At 44.4% G+C, this 20052-nt stretch overlaps 2 protein-coding genes across 2 annotated transcripts in view; both read right to left on the reverse strand.

Moving 5' to 3' along the window:
• Window positions 1-20052, reverse strand: part of LOC143766180 (uncharacterized) — a 122139-nt gene that overhangs the window by 84584 nt on the left and 17503 nt on the right. The window lies entirely within an intron of this gene.
• Window positions 1-20052, reverse strand: part of LOC143766178 (uncharacterized) — a 68547-nt gene that overhangs the window by 33355 nt on the left and 15140 nt on the right. The window contains exons 2-6 of the mRNA XM_077253648.1: window positions 13766-13920; window positions 13460-13636; window positions 13263-13386; window positions 13082-13179; window positions 12788-12878 (exon numbers count right to left, since the gene is read on the reverse strand). Of these exons, the coding sequence (XP_077109763.1) occupies window positions 12788-12878; window positions 13082-13179; window positions 13263-13386; window positions 13460-13636; window positions 13766-13843 (568 nt within the window). The 5' untranslated portion in view covers window positions 13844-13920. The remainder of the gene's footprint in view (window positions 1-12787; window positions 12879-13081; window positions 13180-13262; window positions 13387-13459; window positions 13637-13765; window positions 13921-20052) is intronic.

A 20052-nucleotide genomic window follows, 5' to 3' on the forward strand; every position in this document is an offset into this window, starting at 1 on the left:
GGCATACTATTACGCCCAATGTCGGAAAGGGGTTAGAGAATCATTTTTTACCTAGTTTTTTTTTATTTTTTTTATGGTGTTCACTAAATGGGTTAACTAGTGGGACAGTTTTTTCGATAATACTTATTTATGGATACAATACTTTTTTTATTATTATTTTGTGATTTATTTATTTTTAAATATTTAGCAACTTTTTTTTTACTGAGTCCCAATATGGGACTTTCACTTCCTGCCGTCTGATTGCAGTTATAAGGTATAACAATGCAGGAGCATTGATATACCTTACTATAAATTACTTAGATCATGCACTGTGCATTATCTAACTAAGTTGCTAGTGTCTGGTAACATGGATGTTGTCATGATGACATCGGGTAACATGGCAACAATCGGGACCATGCAATGATGTCGTGGGGTCTCCGATCCAAGGGCAGAGGGGCTTTATTCCATCTGCCTGCTCTTTAAATGCTGCGATCTCACCAATCACAGCATTTAAGGGGTTAAAGTGCTGGGAGCAGTGAGGACACAACCCCTAATTCCGAGAGCCGGATGTCAACTGTCAGATTCAACTGACATCTGGCAACCATCGCCCCCTCTGCGCGGGCGATCATCATGACATACATGCACTGCTTTGATCGGGAAGGGGTTAATATGACTATTACTATTTTTATTATTTTACAGTAGTCAGTTTTTCTTTACATCTACTAATAAAACCTACATATTTTAGGCCACAGACAGCAAGCAGTTTCTTTCTAGGACTCTTCACTGAATATATTTCTCATAGACTCATCTTCCGTAATGGTAATTCATGTCCCATTTACCGACACTTTTATGCTGAGCCACACTCATGTGACACAAATATCAGGTTTGCAGACTACTATTGTCAGAAAAATCAAAAGGATAGTCACACAGGTAGTTGACTCAGAGAGGGTGGAGGACTGCCGGTCTCAGAGACCAACTGGTACAGGCAACACACATGATGGAGACCCAACCACGAGTATACACATTTCCAAAAATTAGTGACAGATACCAACAAAGTGGCACCAATTTCACCACAGTAGGAATACAATAACGGAGAGCGACATCTTTTCCATGACAGCTAACCCAGCAGATGGACACCCAACCAGGAGTGCTCACATTTGAAACAATTAGTGGCAGACACCACCAAAGTGGCATCAATTTCAATGCAGTATAACTAGAAAAATGGGAACCGACCCAACTTCCACTACAGCCAACCCAGCCCATGGAGAGACCCAATCAGGAGAGTTTACATTTCAAACAATTAGTGGCAGACACCACCAAAGTGGCATCTATTTCAATACAGTCTAACTAGAAAAATGGGCACCGACACCTTTTCCACTACAGCCAACCCAGCAAATGGAGAGACCAAATCAGGAGTGTTCACATTTCCCAAAAATATTAGCAGACACCAAAGTGGCATCAATTTCATCATAGTAGAAATAGTATAATAAGAACCAACACCTCTTCCACTACAGCCAACCCAGCAGATGGACACCCAACCAGGAGTGTACACATTTCCAAAAATTAGTGGCAGACACCAACAAAGTGGCATCAATTTCACCACAGTAGAAATACCGTAGTATAAGTGACCAACACCTCTTCCACTACAGCACACCCAGCAGATGGAGAGACACAATCAGGAGTGTTCACATTTCAATTAGTGACAGACAATATCAAAGTGGAATCAATTTAAACACAGTATAACTAGAAAAATGGGGACCAACACATCTTCCACTACAGACAACCCAACAGATGTACACCCAACCAAGAGTGTTCACATTTACAAAAAAATATTGGCAGACACCAAAGTGGCATCAATTTCACAATAGTAGAAATAGTATAATAGGGACTGACACCTCCTCCACTACAGCCAACCCATTTCCAAAAATTAGTGGCAGACACCAACAAAGTGGCATCAATTTCTATACAGTCTAACTAAAAAAATGAGCACCGACACCTCTTCCACTACAGCCAACCCAGGACACCAAACCAGGAGTGTTCACATTTCCAAAAAATATTGGCAGACACCAAAGTGACATCAATTTCACCATAGTAGAAATAGTATAAGAGGGATCTACACCTCTTCCACTACAGCCAACCAAGCAAATGGACACCAAACCAAGAGTGTTCACATTTCAAACAATTAATGGCAGACACAACCAAAGTTGCACCAATTTCACCTTAGTAGAAATAGTATAATGGGGTGCAACATCTTTTCCACGACAGCCAAGCCAGCAGATGGACACCCAACCAGAAGTGTTCACATTTCCAAAAATTATTAGCAGACACCACCACACCAAAGTGCCATGAATTTCACGAGAGTAGAGATAGTAGAATAGGGACCGACACGTTTTCCTCTACAGCCAACCCAGTAGATGGAGACCAACCATGACTGTTCACATTTCCACAAATTTGTGTTAACACCTGCAGCAGCCGCAATATCAGGCACAGAAGCGACACTAAAGATATCACAGAGTGAAATTACGTGAGATCAATGCAGTACGCTAAAAACTTCAACATCGCCTAGTCGTTATAGTCTGCGATTGGTGAGTAAAAGTCCCTGAAGATCCATGACTTGTTCATCTTGATGAAAGTTAGGCAGTCTACACTTTCTGGGGACAGTCGACTGCGCTTATCCATCAGGACACCACCAGCGCAGCTGAAAAAGCGTTATGACTTAGGATCCTAAGTCATGTGACAAGGCTCGTTAAAGGGTCGACATTGACCGTTAGGATTGCTACTTCCAATAGGTGGCACTAGAGTTCCAGTTCTCTTCCTCTCTGAAGAGACAATTTGCATATTCCCATATTGAAATCCACTAACTGCAGAAGAATTCCTCACTACTGCCGCTAAAGGTTCTATTGCAATGGCAAACAATAATGGGGACAGAGGACACCCTGTCTTGTGCCTCCATACAATCTGAAGCTTTGAGATAGCTCACAGTTTGCTTTGATTTTAGCTGTAGGGGAGGAGTATAGCAACTGCACCCATGATATAAATGAGGGTCCGAACCCCATTTTCTTCAACACCTCTCAGAGAAAGCTCCACTCTATGCTATCGAAACCTTTGCTGCATCCAACGACAGCACCACTCTATGCCCAATGTTAGCCGCTGGGACCTGCATATTCAAAAAGAGGCAGTGCAAATTAATTGCTGTGGCCATAAAGTCACAGCAATTTGTGGGCCATAAAGCCAGTTTGGTCTGGATGTATCACATTAGACATAATTCCTGACAACCTATTAGCGAATATTTTGATATCTACCGTCAAAAGAGAAATAGATCTATATGATTCTGGAAGTTGAGGATCTTTGCCTTTTTTAGGGATAATAGTAATAATTGCCTCTCACATGGATGGTGGTAATGAACTCACAGCAAGTGAGTGGTTGTATAGCTGTAACAAATTTGGGAGTAATACCTTGTTAAAAGGCTTATACACCACCACAGGGAGGCCATCTACGCTTGGAGCTTTACCACCTGGAATAAAAGATAGAGCATTTTCCAGTTCCTCCAGTGACGGGGACCATCCAGAGCCCTCCTCTCATCTTCAGACAATGTGGGCAACCCGGCCATTTCTAAGAAATTCAAAATTTCTCCTTCTGGAGGCCTAACCTTTGAAGAGTATAGCATCTCATAAAATGAAAGCAGCACCTCTAGAATCTCTCTCATAGACTCTGTCCAATCACCATTTTGAGAACGAAGCTTACAAATATGGGATGAATCCCTCTTTCACCTTCTTCAAAAAAGGTGATTCCCTGAAAGGCTCTTTTCCTCTGAGCTTTTTGCAATAACATCTGTGTAGCAAGGGACTGAGCTATTTTAAGCCCACTTAAAAGTGAGACAAATATAATTATATGTATATATATATATATATATATATATATATATATATATATATATATATATATTATATATTTCATACAGAGCTATATAGCATAAAAGCCGGTAATTCAATTGCCGGCTTTTGCCAATTTATACCAAACCCGACAGGATATGAGACATGGTTTACATACAGTAAACCATTTCATTTCCGTTATATTTTTACATATCCCTCACTAATAAGATGTTTTTAGCCAGGGGGGGCCAATAACCATAGTCCCTCTCTAGGCTATTAATATCTGCTCCTAGTCACTGGCTTTCCCACTCTGGTGGAGAAAATTGCGCGGGAGCCTACGCCAGTTTTTTCCGTGATTTAACCCTTTATTTTAACACCTAGAGCTCCCAAATTTTGCACACACACACACACACACACACTACTAACATTATTAGTGAGGGATATGTAAAAATATAACCGATATGAAATGGTTTACTGTATATAAACCATGTCTCATATCCTGTCGGGTTTGGTAGTACTTAGTAAAAGCCGGCAATTGAATTACCGGCTTCTATGCTATCTAGCTCTGTATTAAATATAAACATATATATATATATATATATATATATATATATATATATATATATATATATATATATATATATATATATATATATATATTGTAGGGGTTTCACTCACTCAGGTGCGACGGCTGACACTCAGGAGGCATGTTCCATTAAAAGTTCACAGGGTTTATTGCTCCATAAACCACATAGTAAATAACAGAAAACAAATAGCCTTTAGCTCAGGAAAAGAAAGTACAAGTGTCCAGTCCTTCAGGCTCAGTCCTGGAGCCTTAACACACTCTGGAGGCCTTCACCTCCACACACACATCTCTTGTGTTAAGCATTAGCCTTTCTTTTATAGGTCTAACCACACCCAGGAACCCATCACATGATTAGACATGTGGTTATGACATCACCACAGGTCCTGAAACACATATAGATAGGCATGGTTATATCACAGCGACAAGCCACCTATGTGACACATATCTCCCGTCGACTATACAACCTTTAGCCACGCTACATACCTCCCCCCTCTGCCTAAAGCCGTGGGGCTTGGCACTTTCCCCCACTAGACAAGGGATTCTTGATAGGGCATCAGCATTATCGTGCAGCTTCCCGGTCCTATGTTCCACATGGAAACTGAAGTCCTGCAGGGCTAAGAACCAACGGGTGACCCTAGCATTCATTTCCCTCATCCATCTAAGTGGGGCATGGTCGGATATCAGTCTAAATTTACGTCCCAGCAGATAGTACCGTTATGTGTCCACCGCCCACTTTATGGCCAAACAGTCCTTCTCTACAACTGAGTAATTCTTTTCAGATGAGGACAGTTTCCTACTCAGAGAACAGGATGCTCCTCTCCATGTAGCTCTTGGGAAAGGACTGCTCCTACCCCAACATCTGAGGCATCTGTTTGAAGAATAAACTCTTTCTTAAAGTTTGGGGCCATCAGAACGGGTTGCTTACACAGAGCCTCTTTAATTTCTTGGAAGGCTGACTCTGTCTCTTCGGACCATTTAACCATTACTGATTTTGTCCCCTTTAGCAGATCAGTCAGAGGCGCAGCCACCGTGGCGAAGGTTGGGATGAACCTTCTGTAATATCCCACGATCCCCAGAAAGGCTTTAACTTGCTTTTTGGAGAGTGGTTTTGGCCATGTTTGAATTGCCTCCACTTTACTGATTTGGGGTTTCATTTCTCCATGGCCCACTACATATCCTAGGTACTTAGCTTCTTCCTTACCCAAGGCACACTTCTTCGGGTTTATTGTAAACCCCGCCTCCCTTAGAGCATCAAACACCGCTTGGACTTTTTCCAGATGACTCTCCCAGTCCGGGCTAAAGATGACGATATCATCCAGGTACGCAGCAGCGTATGGCTTATGGGGTGCAAGGATTCTATCCATAGCCCTCTGGAAGGTCGCCGGAGCTCCCTGTAGGCCAAACGGCATCCAGACATACTGGAAGCATCCATCTGCTGTTGAAAACGCCGTCTTCTCCTTGGCTTCCTGTGCCATGGGGATCTGCCAATACCCCTTCATCAAATCCAAGGTGGTTATATACCTGGCGGGCCCAAGTCTTTCGATGAGCTCATCAACGCGGGGCATGTGATATGCGTCGAACTTGGAGACCTCATTCAACTTCCGATAGTCGTTGCAAAATCTCCACTCCCCATCAGGTTTTGGGACCAGGACAATTGGGCTCGACCAACCGCTCTTGGATTCCTCAATGACTCCAAGCTTCAACATACGCTCCACCTCCTTGGAGATTACTTCTTGACGGGCCTCAGGAATTCGATAGGGCTTCACGTTCAACCGCACATGTGGCTCTGTCAGGACCTCGTGCTCTATGGCCTTCGTGTATCCTGGCAACTCTGAAAACAGGTCCCTGTTCTTCTGGAGTAACTCCCGGCACTGCTGTTTCTGGGCCTTCGATAGCGTCTCCGCTATAGTAACCCCTCCAAACTCACCTTCTGGATTGCTTAGCAAAGATGGAGTTACTGCCGGCTCTCTATCTTGCCATGGCTTGATGAGGTTGACATGGTAGACTTGGATTGGTTTCTGTCTTCCTGGTTGGTAAATTTTATAGTTTACCTCACCAAGCTTCTCGACGACCTCATATGACCCTTGCCATTTGGCCAAGAACTTGCTCTCCACCGTCGGAACTAACACAAGAACTCGGTCTCCCGGATTAAACTGCCTAACTCTTGCAGACCCTGGCCTGAGCTTCTTTGCCTGGAGGAGGTGTTCTTTCATGATAGGTATCACCTTTGCAATCCTCTGCTGCATCAGGGCCACGTGCTCAATGACGCTTCTGTGGGGCGTGACTTCGGATTCCCAAGTTTCCTGGGAATGGCAGAGCTTGGAAGGGAAGGAGCGCCGTTTGGAATGCAGACTTAGTGTAATAATTATAGGGGATAACTCAGGAGACTCTTTGCGTGGAACAAGACAACTACAGGACACAGTTTTATCAGTGGTAAAGTCTATATTATCACACGGTGATTCAAACAGGTGCAGAGAGAAACTCAAGTCCACAACACTTGGTGCAATTAATAAACGCATCTTAGCAGTCTATAGGAAACTTCAGAGGAAAATGCAATCAAAGTAGAAATAGAAAGTCTATGAAGCACAGTTATTCTTGAGGATACTTGACACGAATAAATCCTTGTCTTAGTCCAGGCACAGATAGATATGCTTATTAGGCAGTTCAAATCATATCTTAGCTCAGTCAGGGAGGCCTGGTTAATAGTCTCAGGTTATTGAAAAGCAAAAACAGCTTACATGTCCAGCAAATGCAGATGGAAGTAAACACGAACAGCAGATGAAGGAGGATTACTGGAAACTTGTGTATGCAGCAGGAACTCAGAGCTGAGTAGCAGGATCACCACACAGGTTCACAGGAGCAGGTGTATAGCCAGGGAGTAATCAGAGGTCAGGAGCTGGATGAAAGGCAGAATACTCTAGCACAGACTGAAGGCTGGGGTGGAGTTTTATAGCAGGAAGACACAGTGCACATGAGACCAAAGACGCCATCTTGGAAAAGGGCAATAATGCGCAAAAGGTAAAAAATGTTCAGAGTCCTGACACTTAGATGGAATGGTCTGCAGGCGTCACGTTGCGTTTGTAGAACCCCTGATGTACCTATACAGTAGAAACCCCCATAAGTGACCCCATATTGGAAACTAGACCCCCCAAGGAACTTATCTAGATGTGTTGTGAGGACTTTGAACCCCCAAGCGTTTTACTACAGTTTATAATTCAAATCCATGAAAATAAAAAATCATTTTTCCCCCACAAAAATAATTTTTTTGCCCCCAGTTTTGTATTTTCTCAAGGGTAACAGGAGAAATTGGACCCCAACAGTTGTTGTCCAATTTGTCCTGAGTACGCTGATACCCCATATGTGGGGGTAAACCACTGTTTGGGCACACGGCAGAGCTCGGAAGGGAAGGAGCACTGTTTTACTTTTTCAAAGCAGAATTGTCTGGAATTGAGATTGGACGCCATGTCGCGTTTGGAGAGCCCCTGATGTGCCTAAACAGTGGAAACCCACCAATTCTAACTCCAACCCTAACCCCAACACACCCGTTACCCTAATCCCAACCCTAACCATAACCACACCCCTAACTCGAACACACCCCTAACCCTAATTCCAACCCTTACCACACCCCTAACCCCAACACACCCCTAACCCTAATCCCAACCCTAACCATAACCCTAACCACACCCCTAACCCTGACACACCCCTAACCCTAATCCCTACAGTAAACATAATCGTAACCCTAATTTTAGCCCCAACCCTAACGGGAAAACAGAAATAAATACATTTTTTTATTTTATTATTTTTCCCCTGAGGGGGTGATGAAGGGGGGTTTGATTTACTATTTATAGCGGGTTTTTATAGTAGGTTTTTGTTTGGCAGCTGTCACACACTAAAAGACACTTTTTATTGCAAAACATAGTTTTTGCATCACCACATTTTGGCCCACAGAGTCATGTGAGGTCTTGTTTTTTGCGGGCCGAGTTTACATTATTAGTACCGTTTTCGAGCACGCCATTTTTTTATTACGATTTTTGGGAGGCAGAATGAACAAAAACCAGCAATTCATGAATTTCTTTTGCGTGGGGCGTTTATACCATTCCGCGTATGGTAAAATTAATAAGGCAGTTTTATTATTCGGGTCAGTATGATTACAGCGATACCTCATTTATAAATAAATAATATATATTATTAATAATAATAATAAAAACTATTTTATATATAAAAAAAAATTGTTTGCATCACTTTATTCTGAGGGCTATAACGTGTTTATTTTTTTGCTGATAACGCTGTATGGCGGCTCGTTTTTTGCGGGACAAGATGACGTATTCAGCGGTACCGTGTTTATTTATATCTGTCTTTTTGATCGCGTGTTATTCCACTTTTGGTTCGGCGGTATGATGATAAAGCATTGTTTTTTGCTTTTTTTTGGTTTTTTTACGGTGTTCACTGAAGGGGTTAACTAGTGGGACAGTTTTATAGGTCGGGTCGTTAGGGACGCGGTGATACTAAATATGTGTACTTTGATGTTTTTTTTAACACAAAGAAATGTATTTATTGGAACAATATTTATTTTTTTCTTTATTCAGGAATTTTTAAATATTTACACGTTAACTTTACTTTTTTTACTTTTTTCCTTTGTCCCAGGGTGGGACATCACTATATATTGTCAGATCACTAATCTGACACTTTGCACAGCACTGTGTCAGATCAGCGATGTGACAGCCAGTGCAGGAGGCTTGCCGGCCCCTGCTCTCAGCAGGCGCTTACAAGCCACCTCTGTGCAGGACCCCGAAGGACCCCGCGGCCATCTTGGATCTGGGGCCTGCAGGGAGGAGAACAGAGGAGACCCTCGGAACAACGCGATCACATCTCGTTGTTCTGAGAGTCTCAGGGAAGAACGCAGGGAGCCCCCTTCCCGTGCGATGCTTCCCTATGCCGACAGAAAACTGCGATCTTGTTTGATCGCAGTGTTCCGGGGGTTAATGTGCTTGGAGTGGTCCGTGACCGCTGCTGGCACATAGTGCCGGGTGTCAGCTGTGATAATCAGCTGACACCCAGCCGTGAGCGCGGCTGATCCCGTATGACATACTATCCCGTCCATGGGAATTAAGTCCCAGGTCACATGGCAGGATAGTAAGACCGATGGCAGAAAGGGGATAAGGACTGTGAAGGGGGGGGGGGGGTTAGTGGCAGCTTACAATCCTCCTGAAAACTTGTGTGGCTGTAACATAACACCTGGCTCAGCAGGTGGCCCAGCCTTCTTAGCTTCAAAGGAGAAATTTACCCCAACTTGGCTAGTATTTAAACTCCTACAGGTATAAAGCTAGGATTTCATAAGGAGTATATGAACTTATTGTATGTCCTAGCCACACACTGGTTACATTTTCGAGATCTCTGGAACTGGCCTAACACTTTCCAGGGTCTCGATCCGTTCTAGCACCCCAGAGTGGGGAGGTGCATAGAATGGCTAGTAGGAGCCAGGTAGCAAAGCTATGTTTGGTCTCAACAGTAGGAGGGGCCGAACCTGATCCGATGGTGCCAAAACTGCCTCCTTAGGACAGTCAATTAAGGAGATATGACCCATATTAGGTTTTGGAAGTTTTAGCTGCTAGATACAAGGGGAGGGAATGTAGGTCCAGCCCAGGGGGTTAAATTCTAGTGTAAACCATGGCTTGTTGCTTTTTCTCTGGGGAAGTTGCAACAAGTCAAGGAACAGCAGCCCCTCTCCCACAAGCCATACCTTTCATCTGACTGTTAACTGACTCTTATATTCTGCATACTTTGTCCTACCATTATTGCATTTGCTTACCTGACCATTGTATTAGCGTAACCATTGCATATATTTTTTCCGTATATCCCCAATCCTCAGGAATTCCACGCCTCAACAGGTCCGATTATCCACCACCCTCGGATCCTTCAGACGGAACCTGAAAACCCATCTCTTCAGAAAAGTCTACAGCCTGCAATAACCATTCTGCTGCCTCACCACCACCCGAGCTGCCGCCTCACCACCACCGGAGCTGCCACCTCACCACCACCTGAGCTGCCGCCTCACCACCACCAGAGCTACGGCGTCACCACCATCAGAGCTGCCGCACCCCCGACCTGTCTCTTCCCCATTATCCCGTAGAATGTGAGGCTGCAAGTACAGGGTCCTCTCCCCTCTGTACCAGTCTGTCATTGTAAATTTGTATACTGGAAACAAAATCTATAACTCTGTACGTAACCCCTTTTTCATGTACAGCACCATGAAATTAATGGTGCTATATAAATAAATAATAATAATATATAGTATTTTGTCTAGCGCTCCCTTAAGACAAAAAAATACATAATTAACCTTAGGGCTGCGTTTCTCTCGATCCACGAATACTCACATCTGTGTTTTCGACTGAACTTTCCATGTTACCGGGGCTGATTTCTGTCTGACCCGATATAATTCTGTTAACAGACTGGGCTTATATCCAACGAGTAACTGGTGGCAGTCCTACCGGGCTGACTAAGAGCTGTTCTACTGGTGCTAGTTAAAGGGACCTCTCAGTCTGTCTGGGATTTGAGCAATTGTTTTGCCAAGTCGGCAAATGTGTGGGCCACATACTCTAACTCCCCATGCCTCCCTGGGCCTGTGTTGACAAGGGGTATTTGTGTAAAACCTTGCCAAGCTGCCTTTGCATGTCCCAGGGGGTGCAGAACATTAAGTTAGTGCAAGTGAGGAGAGGGTACTATGTGATCCCTCAGACGTAAAAGTGATGTTAGGCATGGTGTCGAGATGAGGGTTCTTCACATGTGGTGGCAGTGGTGGGATTCCTCGTGATCTCTCTGGGGCCACCCTTCACAGGGGCACACTGGAAATGGTGTGTTCAAGCAATACCTGTCATTACAATTGATCACTGTACTAAGCTTGGTTATGCAAACATATAATGACGGTGGTACTGATGCTGCATTCATGTACTTACGGTTGTTCTGGCCCTGCAGTCATGCACTGTCAGTGGTTCTGGCCCTGTATTCATGTATGGATGGTGGTTCAAGCCCTGCAGTCATGCATTGTCGGTGGTTCTGGCCCTGCATTCATGTACTGATGACGTTTTTGGTGTTGCATACATGTGATGATGGTGGTTTTTGTACACATGTAAAAATCCATAATGTATTTCATGGGTATGTTAAAACTTAAATTTAGCAGTACAACAATCCAGAGGTTCTATTCTGAGTCTATCTGACTCTAAATATAAACTAAATCCAGCAAAGTCAGTCCTTAAATCATTAGTTAAAACTTAACATTTAATATGCATACCTAAAAAACATGAATAATAAATAAAGTGCTCGTGATTCACAGTATATTAGATAAAAAATGGCACAATCTCACCCAAATTGCTGTTTGCTGGCACTCAGGATTTTACTCCAACATCATGGTATCCGAGACCAGGAGATGGGGAGAAAGGACATCAAGACCAAAAAGCGACAGTGGGGGGAGGGGGGGGGAACACGGGGGCCTGTTTACCCTGTCGTGCCCTCTGCAACCAACTCCCGCCCTTACAAGGGCAGTACCCAAGTGTGAGCCTGTTTTGTGATGCCCATGGTCAGATATAGCCTCCCTGAAAAAAATGTCTTCCCTACGCGTTTCCCCTCCCGTTTGGGGGGTTCATCAGGAGAAGTTATCCAGGCTTGAAAAACCGAAGTCTCCTGCAGTGGCAGGGTATGACCTCTCTGTATGTCAGAATCCTCTATGTGAGGAAAAAATGGTCTCTCACCTTTTCAATGTTAACTGCCATTATATAGGGGAGGGAGAGATAAATTGGAGGGTGGTGGGCCAGGAGAGGCAACCTTTGATGCAGGTCTACTAACGACCTTTAACATTAAACCTTGGCTGCATCAGCAGCATATATAGGTGTATATAATCTTTACTTTCGTATCTTGTATTCTGTTGTTAAATGTTGTTAAAACTTAATCTCAAATCTCTAAGTTTTGAGGATTTTTATGGGAAGGATTTGGCAAGTTTCTGCTGCGAAACTGTGGTTTTAATTTAGCGTGTGTTCTTACTGTGTTTGCCTGATACAGTATCCATTCTGGCTACCAGCCATGCTGTCTTATTCTGAAACTGCTCTGGTAACCAGCCACACAGCATTCATTCCTCTGTTAACCAGTTCCTGGCCAGTCTGACTCCTAGTCCGTCAATGCCTCCCTGCCCCTTTAGGGACAGCTCATGCCGCTAACTGGTCTGTTCACCTGCAGCCAAGTCTAACCAAATTTCAAAGGCTCTAGTGAAAAACCAAGTGGTCGCTTAGTTATGCCCCTCTAGGCTCTAGCCAGTCAGTGGTTCCATAATCACCAGCGTGACATAGTGCTTAGTACTCACCTGGGCGGTTATCTGTAGAAATGTCCTCTTTACATCGGTCATCATCTTTCACATATGACTCTGCAGTATTAATATGGGACAGATCTTTACCCTGAAACAAATATTGTAAAAGTTACAGACAGATGAGGAAGTCACATCAACGATCAGCTCTAATCCTGCCTTCTCCACCATTCTCATTACAGAAGTATAAAACATATACTGTAATAATGATAGATAATACAATTCTGAACACAAGACCTTCACAGCCGTCTGCACATCATAGAGGAGATCTTATGACACGTTCTCTCCATCTACCTGATGATCCTGAGGAACATTGGGAATTTCTTGTTTATAGTCCTGTGGAAGAAGAGGACGGGGACATCTCTCTGGTGTTGTCCTATTACTGGATAGAACTAGAGAAAACACATACAGAGACTGGATTCATTCTTTACATACAGATAAATATACTCCTTGTGTATTTAGTCATGTCTATTACCTGGTGATGTGAGGGGCTTTGGATCCTCCATCATGACGTCCTTGTACAGATCTTTGTGTCCTTCTAAATACTCCCACTCCTCTATGGAGAAATAGACTGTGACATCCTGACACCTTATAGGAACCTGACACATATAATGATACAGTCATCCCCTGATATCTTTAAAGCGTTACTGTACAATGTACCAGCAGTTTCACCTCTCCAGTCAGAAGATCAACCATCTTGTGGGTGCGTTTTAGGATCTTCTGGTCATTGATGTTCTCATGTATCAGGGGGTGAGGTGGAGGCCCCATAATTTTGCTCAGGAGTCTTCCACATCCCTCAGACACAGGGGCATGACTGCGCTCACTAGAGATCTTCACTATTATGAAATCCTGGTTATGGATAGACATAATAAATCTCACTACATACATTTCCAGAGTCCTCACCTCTCCAGTTCTGTCCATCTGTAATTCCCATAGATAAAAAAAGTTATGTAATGTGATGTCATCAAAATCTCTCACCTCTCCAGTAAGGAGGAAGAGGATCTCTAGAGTGAGATTTAATATCCTCTCTGTCATCTTGTCCTTCTCCATATCCATCCTTGGCTGGTCAGTCGGGAAAATTCTCTTATATAGAATCTTATATATCCACAGAGAGTATCCGATATTATAGGGACCTGAATGAGATGATAAGCCAATGTAACATTATAAAGATCCCATGTAACAATATAATTACAGGAGATAATAAGGGGAACAAAGGAGGGGATACAACGTGTAGATGTATTCTCAGATCGCATAAACTGGAATGCCATAAACATAAGCCACTTGCTGCACTGTAAAGGGGGACTCCATGTCTCACAATCAGTTGTCCATTCAGCTACCACAATAGGCTGAAAATGTGCCAAGCCCCCTCCACAGTCATCTCACACATCCATGCCACACTTCTCGCAGCCACCAATCGCCATTTTGATGGGCACCAAGACGCCCGCCCTGGGTGGTACACTAGCTCACATGCACAGACAACGTTTCAATGCCCTCGATAGGTACTTCTTACACTTTGGCATACAATGGGTAAAAAAATCAAGCTATACTTTTCCTCATTGATGTGGGTACATTTAGAACAGCAAGGAACAAACTTATTACACTTTAGGCTGCCGTCACACTAGCAGTATTTGGTCAGTATTTTACATCAGTATTTGTAAGCCAAAACCAGGAGTGGGTGATAAATGCAGAAGTGGTGCATATGTTTCTATTATACTTTTCCTCTAATTGTTCCACTCCTGGTTTTGGCTACAAATACTGATGTAAAATACTGACCAAATACTGCTAGTGTGATGGCAGCCTTAGGCTTCTTTTACACTTGCCGTGGTTTTTTGTCCCGTTTTTGCGAGCCCAATAGATTTTTATGGGGCCGCAAAAAAGGGCCGCAATAACACCACGATGCGCCATACACCGTATGGAAATGAGGGCCGTATTTACAGAAGTTAAAAAATATCGAGCCTGCTCGATATTTTTCACGGCTTACGGACACGGCCCCCATTGGAAATCATTGGAAATTGGCTGTTTGTACTGCTCCACTATCTCCGGCTACCTGACCTTTTGCTATGATCTGACCACTCTCAGTGTCTCACTCTATAGTACTTTATCGACCTCCTGACTTGACTTTTGCACATTCAGACTACTCTCCGGTTTTGCCGGTCACTGCCGCTACTCGGCATCTGGCTCCGCCTCCAGCTCCTCCCCTGGTGGTCACATGTTTCAGGTCCTGCGCTCCGGCAGGTAAGCTCACCACAGCACTCCCCTCTCTCCCCCCTGTCCTTCTGTATCTCATGCACAGACTCCTGCTATAAGTCTGCAGCAGGGTTCTTGATATTATCACTGACCTGAACATTTAAACAGGGTTCTGTACTTTTTTTCCTTTGGTCATGGATCCGCTTCATGCTCTCTCTGAGCAAGTGAATTGCCTCACTCAAATTATGCAAAAACTATCTGTGGAGCAGCTAACCCTGGCTCTGTCACACCAACAGGTTAAGGGAGGTTGCTGACATCGTGCGGGGTTCTTTTCTTCTGGGGCTCGAGATGAGGGTGCCACAGGGCTTAGGCTTTTTCTCTCTATCCCTCCGCTCCGGAACATATGTCTGTGGATCTGTTTATAATAATTATAGGGGATAACTCAGGAGACTTTGCGTGGAACAAGACAACTACAGGATACAGTTTTATAAGCGGTAAAGTCTATATTATCACACGGTGATTCAAACAGGTGCAGAGAGAAACAAGTCCACAACACTTGGTGTAAATATTAAACGCAGCTTAGCAGTCTACAGGAAACTTCAGAGGAAAATGCAATCAAGCAGAAAGTCTATGAAGCACAGTTATTCTTGAGGATACTTGACACGAATAAATCCTTGTCTTAGTCCAAACACAGATAGATAAGCTTATAAGGCAGTTCAAATCATATCTTAGCTCAACCAAGGAGGCCTGGTTAATAGTCTCAGGTTTTTGCAGAGCAGAAACAGCTTACATGTCCAGCAAATGCAGATGGAAGTAAACACGAGCAGCAGATGAAGGAGGATTACTGGAAACTGGTGTATGCAGCAGGAACTCAGAGCAGAGTAGCAGGATCACCACACAGGTTCACAGGAGCAGGTGTATAGCCAGGGAGTAATCAGAGGTCAGGAGCTGGATGAAAGGCAGAATACTCTAGCACAGACTGAAGGCTGGGGTGGAGTTTTATAGCAGGAAGACACAGTGCACATGAGACCAAAGACGCCATCTTGGAAAAGGGCAGTAATGCACAAAAGGTAAAAAATGTTCAGAGTCCTGACACTGTTTTTTGAGGCTCTTGGGCATATTTATGATGAGCCTTATAGAGTGCGTCTGACTGAGGACATGGTGATGAGTGTGACACAGGGGAAGCACTCAGTGGAATGGTTTTGTTCCGAGTTCAGACGCTGGGCAGCTGAGATATCCTGGAATGATGCCGCCTTAAGAAGGTTGTTCTGCAGAGGCCTGTCCAACCGTTTACAGGACGCACTGGCGTTGCATCCTCCCCCGGATACCCTGGAGGACGCCATGACCCAGGCTGTCCGTATGGACCATAGGCTCCGTGCCAAAGGGGTAATGCAGCAGGAAACCCCTTTACACTCCAGCTCAGGGGACACCTCTGCAGAACCTATGGAAGTGGAAGCCATTTCGGTCAAAGAGAGAGAGAGGAGACACTGCAAAGATAACCAGCTGTGCTTCTACTGTGGAGCCCCGGGACACTGGAAAAAACACTGTCCTTTTCCCTTCTCATATAAGATGTCGGGAAATGACTGAGTCTGGGTAATGATCAAGGAGGTTGCCCAGACTCCCAGGTACAATTTTCCTCATTTGCTAAAATCCTTCTCCAGGTGGAGTTGGTGGTTGGTGGTGGTCCCGTTTGACTACCGCTTTTGTTGACTGTGGATCTACCATCAATTTAATTGACTCTCGTATTGTGACTCTTTATAATATAGTAATAAATCACTTGGCACTCAAATGGTTTCTTTCAGATGAAAAAAGTGAACATCCCATTTATTTGTGCATCCAGTTCAAAGATTATTTAAACGTTTTCGGTCAAATCACAAGACCTTCATCAGAAATATCCTTAACAAAACTGGAAGCATAGGACAATGAGGTATATGAGCCTAGGCAACCCGGGATGGAAAGCGCACCTGGAGCGTCTCAGATCCTTGAAGAGAGAAGGAGGGCGTATATCCGCCGCTGCATATGGCACTTATAGACGTCCGGTCCGTCACGCTGTGTGGAGTGATCCCGGGGGCTGCACCTATAATATAGGTTAGTTAGGCCTGAGTCCCCAGTCAAAGTGGTGGCCATTGACTCCTCTCACCCGAGAGGGAATCTGTTTTGTGTCCGAGGTCTTCTCATTAAAGAGTGGGCCCTGCTCATGTGGAAAACATAAGCTGTTTTGTCTTGAATAATTTGCCTGCGGGTCTGGTATTAGGTATGCCTTGGCTTCAATGCCATAACCCTGTTATTGATTGGGTAACTGGGGAATTTGTTCAGTGTGGGTCCAATTGTACCAGTGTATTTTACAATTCTGTACCAATGTCCACCCTGTTAAAATCTGTATCTGTGTTGTCTGTTGGTCTGAAGGGTATTCCGGAGTTCCTAAAGGACTTTTAAGACGCGTTCTCCGAAAGCGAGGCTGAGGCGCTTCTACCACATAGACCTTTCGATTGTGCCATTTACTTAGTTCCTGGGGCTAAACTTCCCAAGGCTCGTTTGTTTAATCTGTCTGGGCCCGAGCACCAAGCCATGAAGGAATATATTGCAGAGAGCCTCCGCAAAGGGCATATTCGTCCTTCTGTCTCACCTGTAGCTGCTGGGTTCCTTTTCGTTAAAAAAAATAAATAAAATTATGGTAGTTTGCGGCCGTGCCTCGACTTTCGGGAACTTAACAAGATTACCGTGAAAAACATGTATCCACTAGCCCTCATTCCTAATCTGTGTATCTAACTTTCGGGGTCCAAATGGTTTTCCAAACTTGATTTACGGGGGGGCCTATAACCGGATAAGGGTTTCTGAAGGGGATGAGTGGAAAACGGCGTTTCGCACATCTGAAGGACTGTTTGAGAACCTGGTCATGCTTTTTGGTCTGACTAATGCTGCTGTTGTCTTTCAAAATTTTATTAATGTCGTTTTTTCTGATCTGACTTGGCACGTTGTGGTTATCCATCTCGATGACATTTTAGTGTACTCCCCTGATAGTCATACCCACTTGCATCATCTGCGAACGGTTCTTCTGAGACTTAGAGAAAACCATTTGTATGCTAAGTTGGAGAAGTGCTCGTTCTTTGTACCGGAATTGTCTTTTTTTGGGTTTGATTGTCTCTTGTGAGGGATTTCACATGGATCTGAAAAAAGTCCAGGCTATTACGGATTGGGTACAACCTCATGATTTAAAGGGTTTGCAACGCTTTCTGGGCTTCGCAAATTACTATTGTATGTTCATTAAGGGTTTTTCGCATGTGGTTAAGCCCTTGACTGACTTCACACTCAAGGCGGCTGATGTTAAGAATTGGCCTACGTCGGCAAAAAATTATTTTCTGACTTTAAAAAAAGTGTTTTACTTCCGCCCCAGTGTTGGTCCTGCCAGACCCGTCTAGACCTTTTATCATGGAGGTCGACGCTTCTGAAGTGGGGGAAGTGTTGTCTCAGGGTCCCGCTATGCTGACCAACCTCAAACCTTGTGCCTTCTTTTCCAGAAAGTTCTCTTCCGCCGAGAGTAATTACGGTGTGCGGAATAGAGAGCTTCTGGCAATCAACTTGGCCTTTGAAGAATTTTTTGGAGGAGACTGTTTATCCTTTCACCTTGATCACCGATCACAAAAACTTAGCCTACATCGAGTCTGCCAAGAGATTGACCCCCAGGAAGGCCCGGTGGTTGCTTTTTTTTCCAGTTTCAATTTTCTATAACCTTCTGTCCAGGGTCTAAGAATGTTAAGGCAGATGCATCCCGAAGCTTTGATCCGGTGTCTCCTCCTGAACCCCCATCCTCCATTCTTCAACCTGGGGTGGTGGTGGCTGAAATCTCGTCTGATTTGGAGTGAGAGATTTTTGAGGCCCAGGCTCTGGCTCCCAGTAATAATCCTGTGGGTAAATTGTTTGTATCGGAACACTTCCGTCTTAGACTCCTGCGGGAGTTTCATGAGTCTGCATTGAGTGCTCATCCTGGGATTTCGGCCACCCGGGAGGCAGTTGCTAGGATTTTCTGGTGGCCCTCTTTTGTTGCAGATGTTTAAAGGTTTGTGTCTGCATGTGGGGTTTGTGCCCATTCTAAAAATTCTCATTTCCGGCCGACCAAGGAATTGGTGCCTTTGCCAATTCCGGATACACCATGGACACATTTGTCCATGGATTTTATCAATAATCCCCCTCCATCCAGGGGTAACTGCGTTGTATGGGTGGTGGTGGATAGATTTTCCAAACAGGCTCATTTTGCACCTCTGCATGCTTTACCGTCTGCTGAAACCGTGGCCAGGTTGTTTGTGCAGCATGTGGTCCGTCTGCATGGTGTGCCTATGAATGTGGTGTCTGACAGAGGAGTGCAGCTTGTTGCCAAGTTTTGGAGGGCTTTTTGTATGAAGTTGGGAATCACTCTTTTTCCTCTGCCTATCATCCGGAATCTAATGGGCAAACTGAATGCACTAATCAGTCCCAGAGCAAATTCTGAGATGCTTGGCATCTTCCAGACAGGAGGATTGGTGTGATGCGTTACCTGTGGCAGAGTTTGCTTTCAATGGTCGTGTGAGTCAGTCTATGGGAATGTCTCCCTTCCTGGTCAATTATGGGTTTAACCCGCATTTTGGGGAGTTTTCTCGCATAGACTCAGGCGGTCCAGGGGTGGAGGGTACGGTACAACGCTTAAAGACCCTGTGGGGGGAGGTTCAGCGAAACATCACCAAGGCCCAGGGAAGGTTTACATTTTTTGCAGACAAAAGAAGGATTTTGTCCTGCTTTCCTTGTGGGTGAGAAGGTGCAGTTATCCACCCGCAATATTAAGCTCAAGGTCCCCTCGGCCAAACTGGGTCCTAAGTTCCTTGGCCCATAAAAATTATAGAAGTCGTCAACCCGGTGGCCTACAGGTTACAACTTCCCCCTCCTTCAAAATATCTAATGTTTTTCACAGGACCCTTCTGAAACCATTGGGAGCGTTCGAGGAGGACTCCTCATCCATCAGTCCTCCTGTATTGCTGGAGGACCATCTAGAATATGTGGTGGGACGCATCGCTGATTCTCGGTGGGTGCGCCGGAATCTGCAGTAT

The sequence above is a fragment of the Ranitomeya variabilis genome, chromosome 4, assembly GCF_051348905.1.
Source record: "Ranitomeya variabilis isolate aRanVar5 chromosome 4, aRanVar5.hap1, whole genome shotgun sequence".
NCBI classification, from domain to species: domain Eukaryota; kingdom Metazoa; phylum Chordata; class Amphibia; order Anura; family Dendrobatidae; genus Ranitomeya; species Ranitomeya variabilis.